Source organism: Hetaerina americana, unplaced genomic scaffold (assembly GCF_022747635.1).
Source record: "Hetaerina americana unplaced genomic scaffold, ioHetAmer1.1.p SCAF_16, whole genome shotgun sequence".
Classification (NCBI taxonomy): Eukaryota; Metazoa; Arthropoda; class Insecta; order Odonata; family Calopterygidae; genus Hetaerina; species Hetaerina americana.
This window is the reverse complement of record NW_027286719.1, coordinates 2,631,467-2,642,606: the sequence shown is the minus strand read 5'-3', so window position 1 is coordinate 2,642,606 and position 11,140 is coordinate 2,631,467. Positions and strand designations below refer to the sequence as shown.

Below are 11,140 nucleotides of genomic sequence, written 5' to 3'. Positions count from 1 at the left end.
ATGCTTTCAGACCTCCCACTGATTTTACTTGATTTATGTTCCTCTCAATGTATTATCATTGGAGTCACAAAGGTATTATACAAATTAGAAAATGATAATATTAACATAATTTCAAATAAAATATGCATGTAAAACGATTTTCTGAGCCTCCATGAACGAGTTTATAAAATGTACAATATTAAAATTTTTCTTCAACATCAACTACTGGAATCAGCTAACAAAACTCATTATCACAATTGAATGGATAAATGAATTTTTATAATTGCTTGGCAGTGCAATTTTTCATACTGTCTCAAATGGGTCCAGCACTGATGCCTCTGGAGTGCCTCCAATGGCCAGAGGCTTTTGATGGATACCTACAACTATCTACACCACAACAGAATTCCAATATCATGAGTAAAGTAGTTTCAGCAGAATGCCTCTGATCTTAGATCAGAACCTAAGGTCATAATTGAAACACCACCAAGCCATGTTAAATCAAAATCAGAGCCCAACTGAAAAGACCAATGGTATTCACATGGCATCAATGGTAAATGGTCACCCTGAAGTTACAGTGCCAGCAATACCTTTTTATCAGGGTTGGCATCTCTGCTCAATAACTTCCACATGGTCCATGGAAAAATTGCACATAAAATACCACTACAATAAACTAATCCATTGGTGCATTAAGACAAATCCTAAATTCCATTCAAAGTAGACATATAACATAAATAACATTAATTAATTTGTTACTTTCTAAAAGTGACGATGAAAAAACAACTGCTAACGAGAGAGTGGGCACACAAGAGCAATATTCCAGTGCTACCCCATCCATTGCCCAGGCAACCACTCTCCCCTCACCTCACCACTCATCGCTCAGCCCTTCACCACTGCACATGAATCAATGCTATCCCCATTATGCCTTGCACCAAATCCAAATTAATAAGAAAATTGTTTGATATTTGATGAGAGCTAAATATTAACATCATAACTTCAATGAAACAATCTAGTATTTTTCAATATCAGCAATGCTTTTCAGACACATTGTAACAATGATTGAAGTAAACACTTATTTATACACGAAAAAATCTTATTTTTCATTTATCAAGCTCTGATGATTAATTGCACATAAGGTTAATCACTTATTTTCTTTAGTTCCATGAGTTGACATATTTTTCAAATAGCCTTAAACACCACAGTAATGAGTGGCAGACCAAGGTGGCTTACTTACATCTTGGCCACAAGAAAATGGACTAGATGGTGATAACTCAGGGAAACTCCTAAAACCAAATTAAATGCCATAAAAATGACATAATTTAACACTATCTATTACACAAGGGCATAGTACTTTGTTTTCAAATACGTTTTAATGCTGAAATATTTTCCATCCTTAACCAGAAAGGGCATGAACTACCACATGTTCACCCACTCTGCCCTCAGTGAAATGAGCATGGAAGAATTTTGCTGCAGGAAGGTAGCCATGGGCATTGAGAAACCCTTGCAAATGTGAGGGGTTTGATATCATTTCAGATAAAATTATGATGAAAATACGTACCTGGTTTTCTCTTTACGCTCTAGTTCCACTAACAGTCTTGTATATAATTACTTCCACTAACATTTTCAATGTGATATATTTCACATAATATCATGCTTAAGATGGTCCCTTGTGAGGGCAGGCTGCCATTGCGAGGAAATGCCTTATTCATCCAAGTAAGTGGGCCCAAGTAGAACAACTCTGCTTCATCCATGTATCCGGGTCTCGATGAGAAGTCAGGCTCACACGAGAGGAATTTTGTGGGGATGTTGACATGAAGATGACTGAAAGGTGAATGCAAAACAAAAAAGGTGAGTGAAAGTGAGTGATTGGGGGCATCTCATCTGGTCCCTGTGGGTACGACCAAGGGAGCTTTTTGGGGCTATGACACAATCTATCAATGACTAACCACATTCATTTAGGTTTACAAAGAGCATCTCATGGCTGAAAAGCCATCAAATGCATCCACTGAATTGCAAATGTTTGGATAGCTCACAAAGGATGGAAGCGCACTCGGGCAAATAATCAGTCTTGGACAATATGCAGAGGTACCCTTAAGGACTTAAAAGAGTCCATCCTTGGGTATAATGACCCAAATCCTATGATGACCAAAAATTGGAATGCGGCTGCTCTATCAAACAATAGGCAGCAAACTGCCTAGAGGAGGGTGCTAAAGTCTAGCTCCCAAATAAAATTCAAGGTGGACACCACCACAGCATTTATTTTATTTTAAGCATGAAAAAACTTACTTTAGCAGCCGCAAAACTTCAGTGGAAGACAATGGAAAACTATTGCATTCCCATCCTGAGAAGTCTCAGCTCACCCAACCTTCCTCTTTGATCATTTATTGACCAAAATTACAGGTGTGATGATAATTCCCTTGAGGAAAATATTCTAGAGTTAAGTAAGTCTCCCGCTTGGATCCCCTGGGCTGGGGTTTAGCCAATGGGCATCATGCACATTAATCGACTTACGAGATACACATAGACAACCTAGACCACACCAAGCATGAGGGAAGTTCGAGAATGTGAAAGCACTGAGTAGAATTAGATGAGATACCTTGGGTGAAGGAGACATGAAATGTCCTAAGCAAGGAGAGTTTATGATTCATAACTACAGGATCATTTACTCAGGTTCCATAACTTCAAACAGAGTAGTGTATATACTATAAATCAACATTACAACTTTCTGTAAATACTGATCTATTAAGCAGACTAGTTGAAGTTTTATCAATTTCTTAAATTACAAGCAAGATTCCTAAAATAGATCAGTATTTACTCTGGCTATGGTTTATGATTTTGAAAGCCATTACTATCTTCTTATGCATCCCATTTTAATACTGTTCTCAGGATTGTATCCATTCCTTTGGATCCTTGAATTCAAGCGTTTACCCCTCTGATAACCAACACACTATCTTTTTGGAGTAAACTGAGAGAAGCCTAGAATTTACAGACCCCAAAAATTACATTACTCTCAAATTTGCATATTACTTTATGGCTTGGATAGCTCTCTTTAAAAAAACTAAAAAAATTTATAAATGACAGCAATAAAAACCTCTCACTTACACTCCATAAACCCTGATTGCACACAAACTATCATTGACCCACTTTGATGTTGAGCTGATTTCTATTACATTTTTCCTTTATCACTTCGCTTTTTTATCTCTGTAATTTATATTGTCCTGCAAGAAGAGCATTGCTGGCGGGGGGCCTAGGTTTGATTCCCAATGATGCCTCTGTTCACATCCTTAGGAGTTTCACCCAAGCTGTGAGACATCTTTTGGGCACTAGACATTCCTGGGGAGCTACCGTTGGCACAAATTATTCTCCCCTTCACTACTGATGAGTGCACTTCATACACCTTATAAGGCTTGGAATGAGATGAGCTCTACCTTTGCCTATCAAACCAACCTTCAGATTGATTACTGTGGTTTTTGTGTATATTCGTTCATTCCATTAAGTTTTTGCTAATAAATTGGTTACTAAGGTTTATGCGAAACAAATTTTAGCATTGTCATCGGGTTGTTTAACTATGGAGATTAAACCACATTAAAATGGGTGATTACAGTTGGGTGGTCTGCAAACAGAAAATAGATCCCAATTCCCAATGTACGACAACCGGCAACTACTGAGACATACAAACACAGAAAGTATTCTACGTTATCGAATAATTCATCAAAACTGATGGTAAATGAAACTGATGCTTCAGGGTGAATCATAACCCAAAATCCATTACTCCAATGAGCAAAACTTTATCTAACAGCAAGGATTGTATTTCTTGTCACGCATCCACTCCCCAAAATTGGAAATAGGTGAGCATAAAAATAGTCTCAAGTGAGAAGTAGATGAACTACACACCTAATCGGCTGCTGCCTATGGGGAAATGGATAATGATTACCTCCTGGAAAGCATAATTGAGGACCTTAGTGATTGCAATTAGCAATAGATATATAACACATATCATATGGTTGGTAAAAGTGCCACATGAATTTCTGCATTTAATTGGCAGGAAGTTGCATGTTCCCAAAGAACAAATCAATTATAAAAATCATGAATTTCCTTGACTCTCTGGACCTCACTTGGAAATCAGAAGGAATGATTCGACTAACACCTCAATAAAAATTATTAGCTTATTTATTAGATTTACAAAGGCATTTTTCCCATGAACAAGGGATCAGAATAACGCTGTCTGACCACACTAGTAGGGAAAAGTAATTTGGGTCAAAAGTAGCCTGGTGTGTAGTATTCACCCCATGCCACACACCCCAGCGGTGACTTGCAGGGTACAATGCAGATAAAAAAATTATAAAATAAAATAGACTGCCCAGAATTAGCACATTAACCATTTCAGTAATGTAACCCATTAAACCCAATAAGTTTTTCAAGTTGTTAAAACTAATTATGCAATCAATTCTCCCATAATTAGAATCATGAAAATTGGTAATAAATACAAATTCCATTGACCAGCTGTGATGTTGAGTTAAAGATGTGAAAAGTACAAAAAGGCAATCAAATAAAAGGTATCCCAATTTTGAGAACCATATACCCATATGAAACAATTATTTTATATTGTAAACATTGATCTTATTTTATGCAAATATAATTGGTTTAATGTTGGTTTCAATTTGTCTTCTGTTAAAAGACAAAGTAATAAGATAAGATATAAATACCTAATTAAATGAAGAATACAATGTATCTTTTCACTGCCCTTTATTCACGTACAACTAGTTTCAACGCTCAAGCGTCATCATCAGGTACAAATTAATCAAGTTGTCAGGTACAAATCAACTAGCTGAACGCGAATAAAGGACAGTGGAAAGATACTTTGTATTCTTCATTTAATTAACATGAATTTCCACAAAGTTGAGCCGGGAACAATTGAATACAAAAATACCTGTAGAGTGGTGTGGAATGGCAAGGCATTAGAAACAAGAAGTTTGGTTTTGGCTGAGATTTGCCGGCCTCCTTGGCTAAATAGTCCATCACATCCACGGTTCCTCGCTGATGATAGAATCCAAAGTAGAACGCAGGAAGTGCATTCCCAATAATGAGCGTAATACCCACAATCCACAGCAGCGGACTGCACCACCAAGAGCATAACAGGAATCATGAAACGGGGTGGAAAATAAAGTAATTCAATGCCATGACTTAACATTACATTTTCATCATAGAATTATGATTAGAATAGTATGAATTAGATTACACATTACCTTTTTGGTTCCACATTTTTATTGCACTTAGAATTAACATTAATGCAAAGCGGGGTGGGGACCCATGAGCAGATTGCTTCCGGAGAGGTCACAAGTTGAGCAAGAGGGGAGGGTGTGAGGTTTCCTTGCTTACGCTTTCATGGGAATCAGATGGTGGCAGAGGGATCACCCAGAATTTCTAAATTTACACACCTCATTCGGAGCTTTGTATTTGGAGGTGAGTTGCCATCAACTGTAAGGTCCACCCTTAGGACTGATTACAGTGGACTGCAAACATGCAAGGGTCCAATGAAACAGTGTCACAAGGACATGGTAAAAATGTCACCTATTACAGCCTATATTTTGAGTAACATATACCCTGTGAATAAACCAGAAGTTTAGTGATATAATTTTAGATCCACGACTTTATTATCAAGAGAGGCACTCATTTTCTGGAATCCAATTTCTGAACCCACCCAATTCAGCCAGATGCATGCTAGATATAACAGTGATTTATGTACAATTTGACTCATACCAACTTTCAGTCATACATGAGCTACAAAATGATATTTTCGGGATCATCACCTGGCTTCTGTAGTTTTTATAATGCAAAAAAGATGTAAAGCAAAACTACCACCACATTCAACCTTATTTTAAAGAATTGAAAATTCTAACTTTACCTTGCCTGTATATTTATTACTTAGTTATGTATGTTAAGGATAATATGAACAAAAAATTACCAAAGCTAAAGTACATGCACATAATGCTCGGCAGAGTGCTGATGAATATTAGTTCTGCCACTCTTCTGCAATGTATAATCTGAGTCCCTTTCATGTGGCCATCAACATTGTCAACTATGTGCCACAAGGCATAAAATCTGCTCCTGCCAGGGGTACTTTCAAGAAATATCTCAAGCATTTTCTGATAGATAAACGCTATTAAAGAGTCGAAGAGTTTCTGGAATCTTTGGAACACGGAAACAGCTGATTGTTTGTTCTCTGATTTGTCCTATATTTTAATTTTTAAAGTCCTGGGACCAATAAATATTATTAATACAGTAGAGTTTCACTTCACACATTAGCGTGGAGATGACATTCATTTAAGAAATTTGGCATGAATACATGACAATGCACCAACTCAATCCTCTACAGTTATGGCAGCAAAATAGATAGAGTTATATCCCCCAATTTAGAAATATTTATTGTTAAAGCTGATTCAAAATAGCACATTTGACCGTCAATACTAACAGTTGCTTTCAACTTTGCTGATGACCAGCAAGTCAAACAAGGTTTGGTCTAACTAGTAAGGCCCTTTTTGGAGTTTTCAACTAAACTTGGTATTCATTTGAACTGCAGGCTGTGTTGGCTCCTTTGTTATAAACCTTCAATTACTGCTAATGAAACTTTTTCTGTCATGGAGGAACTGCTATTAACAGTTTAGACCTGAGAGTGCCATGTTTCCTCTAAGAGATGGCGTGCTCTAAGGTCTAACAACCACAGGCTTTTTTGTTTTTTCATTTCATTCATATTCCCTTAGAAATTACGCAACATGTAATTATCAATTTAACAACTAGGAAGTTATGAAAACATAAATGCTGGAATAAAAAATACTGATTTTATTGTGGTACTATGCATATGAAATTACATACATGTATTGACCATTTACTCCACATCTTTGGCTCAAAACACACAAAAATATTAAATGCATGGAAATTCTGTAAGAGTATTCTGTATAATTTGATGATCAAAAGACTTGAATGACTACTTCCTAAATGATGCCTCTACTTTCACTGTTTTGGATGGCTGCTTACACATGCGATAAGGGAAGATAAAGATAGCTACCATTTACCTGGCACACACACACTCATTTTTTGTCTCCCCTCCCCCCCCTACAAAAATGTACTTCACCAAGTCTCACCGTACAAATAAGTACTACAAAATTGGTAAATACCTATTATCACAAAATTTCATAGGAGTCGAATGTTGAAGATAGTTGACGATTAATGGAACTTGACCAGATCCACACTCAAATTACACTCCATCAAATATCACTCAGGGCAGTGCTCATTAGCATTGGTAATAACAGTGGCAACTCATTTAAGAGAAATAAGTTGAAGGATGCATTTTGGAGATCAAAATCAAAACAGGATTAAAGGAAATGAATTTCAAGTAATCTTCAGGATAGCATGAAGTAGCAGTGACTGGAAAAGAGTTAAAAGAAAATGAGACTGTCATCACTTCTTGATGCTATCCCCAACTGGAAAACACATTTAATCAATTTCAAAACAAAAAAAAAACAATGTTTTGTGCACTCAAATCAACATCAAACTATCATAGGAGCAACTTGGAATTGGTTTTCATGGCTTAAGCCTTGATTCTAGATACTAAAGCAATTGCAATGTAGTACCAAACATTCAAAAGACATCTACTATGTTTGTGTACCAGATATGTGCGTACCCTCATGTTTCCAGTCCTAAATAAATTATACGAAACATGTGAGGATTGAATTGGTGTGGTGGCTAATGCACTGGTTTCCCACCTCAAGACGGCCAGGGTTTGAGTCCCATTGGCGGCAGCAGATATTTTTCAGTGGTATCCCAATCCCTACTTGAGGTGCTTTGTGGAGGGAACCTTTGGGTGAGTACACTGTCCGTCGGATGGGACGTTAAGCATCCGATGGGCCCCTTGGTGTCTTTCGTTAAGAGTAGGCTAAGATGTACACAATATCCCATTTATCGTAACCTGTTTTGACTTTTGTTTATTCCCCATGGTTATATTATTCACAGTTACCATTATTTTATACCTTTTAGTAAGCCTCAAACTTAACAGAAGGTATTGGATCATGAACAGGTCCACAAAAATCCCAAAAGAATCACTACAGCTTTTCTTTGGGTTATTCCAGAGAAAATGTTGCATGGGGCAAATGGGAATACTTCATTTACAGCACAGTAATCAACCCAAAGTTTGGTGTGGTGCTGGTTCCCTCATACTAAGCCCAATGGCATGCAAAAAACACACACCCTTGCATGCTGACAGTGACTTCTGTGGAACATTTGGTGCCCAAAATATATCAGACAGCTTGAGTGAAGCTGTCCGAGTGTGTAAACAGAGACATCACACAAAGCCAAGCCCAGGCACTCCACTCAGTAGCCACTCCACCCGCTGTTTGCTGCCATGCCCCAAGAATATATAGTAACTATTTCAAATAATTAATCATTAAAATATATAGAAATTAGTACATGTATTGATTGTGCATGTAATGAACCCACCACCAGTATCGTCTATTAAACATCATGGAGGAAGATAGTGTGGCATATTTCTGATTTCTACCTAAGATATAACAGTTGTGATTTAATTCTTCAACCAGTAAAAGGCAATTGTCAGATTAGAAAAACAGTGCCAAATGATCACAATCGGTTTGTATTTTCACTCTTGATGATTGAATGTTAGCAAGTTGTACCTGAATACACACTTAATGCATTAATGTTGGATGCAATGCTCAAATATGATCTTATGTAAATATGGGTGGTATTTGAAATATACCATATGCTTGTGAGTATGGGTCATATTTAAGTTTAACAAATTGACCTTTTGAACTTTGATTCCAAACATTCAACTGATTACCAAATTGAATTGAAACTTAAAGCTTTGCAGTTTCCTAGTACAGGCAGTTGCACTTTACATATATATCCAGGCATTTTAGTAGGTGTGAAAATCGTCCACATTGACTGAGATTCAAACCCAGATCCCAGTCGGTTCAGAGAAGCTACCTGTGTCCTCTCATACATTGTGTATTTATATAGCATTTAAGGAACATGGCATTGTGACCAATTACTGCAAGCTGAACAGTTTACAGCACTTGGTCAGATATCGAGCAACTTGGGTTCGATTACAAATTCTTACCTTTCAATGCACAAAGTGGATGACTCCATTTAAGTAACTGCCAAGATATCTCCGGCAGTTTTTTGATTTTATGGAAATGAATTTGAACTATCCCATTCCCTGCAGCGCCTACACTGATATCACCACAGTAGATGCTCTGATAGTTTTGATTTTAGCAATTTGTCATCCATAGGATTCTCAAAACATAACTCTAACTGCTTCTACAATTCCTGGATCCTGGATATCATGTACCCTACTTTATAGAAAAATTAGCCCCTCCCAATTATTTTGAGTTTTCAAAGAAATAGAAAAATTCTATACATTTTCCCAAATTCCTGCTTTTCAGTACTTGGTGGCCACCCTATATACCTGTATATAACTGGTTATGCAAAATAAATAAAATCACAAGAATACATATAGTACAAGAGGCAAATATTTTCTAGTCAGTATATTGAAAATTGAGAGCATAAATTGCCATTTCTACCAGATTGTCTGTCATGTCCAACAATACTCCACATGGCACGTCAAATTTGTGGTGCCTCAAATTATAATGGAAACACGATTCCCCCAACATCCACTCTCTGTTCCACATTCCTATTTAACAGTCATCACTAAAGAAGGCCGAAGAGTGTTGTAGCCAGTGAAAAACGTGACTACTGTCGACTAGATTACTGAAAAAGGTCTTTGCCCAAATGAATGGGCACTAAATCCAAATGAATGGAAATTTAAGATGTCAATATTCATACGCAAATTGGCTGAAAAAATTTGCCTGAAAAAGAAGCAAGTGCAAGAGTGAGGAGATAGGATGGGCCGAGCGAGCTGGAGAACAGATCAAGGGGAGTGAACAGGAGGTCACATGCCGGCGGAAAAAGCTGGAAGGGACCAAATGGAAACGGCAGACAGTTGCCACAGACCGTTGCTGTCAGATGCCCAGTTTCAGGGTAAAATTGTTGAGGGAAGAGAACAAGGGAAGGGGGGAAGGGAAAAAAAACCCAAGGTTCAAGTGAAAAAAGTATCATGGATACTTCCACAGGGTGCTTTGCGGGAGGAATTCCCAAGTGGCCACGTGGGCTTTTCTGGGAATGGATGGTGAGGTGATCAGTCAAACCCCCATAATACCCACCTTTTTGCATTGCGACTCCATTGGGAGAGGCGCCTGCAGCAGATGAAAAGTGCCATCGGCAACACTGCCAGGATAAATCGGAACTCTTTGTGTGACCGGAAGCTGCATTGGCATCATCATGAAATTAACACAATAATAATTTATTAAAATGTTGACACAATGGTTGATTCATAATATCGAATTGACAGAGTGAGAAACCATTCAAAATTCCAGAGGGCAGATCTCAGAATTTCCAGTTTAGTGGATGAGAGTGAAAGGTGTGCTTTTCAAAACCACTCCTATGGTAAGGAGGATGATGGCTGTGGGCCACTGTTTACAGCAATGTCAACATTGAAATTGATTTCTTTGAATATTTTCATCTCAATATGACTAATGGCACAACATGGCACTTTGTTTTTGAGTTGGCAAATACATTTTAAGTTTTCAGAAATGTTTTCAAAATCCTCAGTAATCATTTATTGTGTGAGGGACTGCATACAATTTTGTACGGAAATGTCACTTTTGCATTTAATCTCCCAGTTATTAGATATCTATGAATAAGGTTAGATTGCATTAAATATCCCATGACACCAACACTACAACATGAAATATGTCGGTGCTCTTGCCATTTCATTGCTAATTAGATGTCCATTTGACAACACATGCATTATTCATCTGCTGATTTTCTCAGTGTCATGCTGCTCATACCTGTCCATGAAATACACTGACCCTGCCTCCATCTTACTTAATTTTCAAAGCTTTGGGAGCATAAAATCTACACCATGAAATTTGTTGCTTGATTCCTCAAGAAACATGCTAATTTGATTGAACAGGGCTATTTGCAGAACAGAAAACTTTCTTGGTTAGGGAAACTAAATTTGCATGCATCCAGAGATTTTTTTGTTGCAATGAACATTCAATGCATATTTAAACCTCGAAAATTCTGAATGCTGATA

General features: G+C 37.4%; 1 protein-coding gene across 1 annotated transcript; it reads right to left on the bottom strand.

Annotated features, from left to right (window-relative positions):
* Positions 1-407: 407 nt before the first annotated feature.
* Positions 408-10,924, bottom strand: LOC139687054 (GPI mannosyltransferase 3-like). The gene is made up of 5 exons (XM_071584157.1): positions 10,893-10,924; positions 10,206-10,307; positions 4,907-5,092; positions 1,596-1,797; positions 408-494 (listed from the first exon to the last, which is right to left on the bottom strand). Exons 1-5 carry the CDS (start codon positions 10,922-10,924, stop codon positions 408-410), a joined length of 609 nt encoding a protein of 202 aa, XP_071440258.1.
* Between the last annotated feature and the right edge of the window lie 216 nt (positions 10,925-11,140).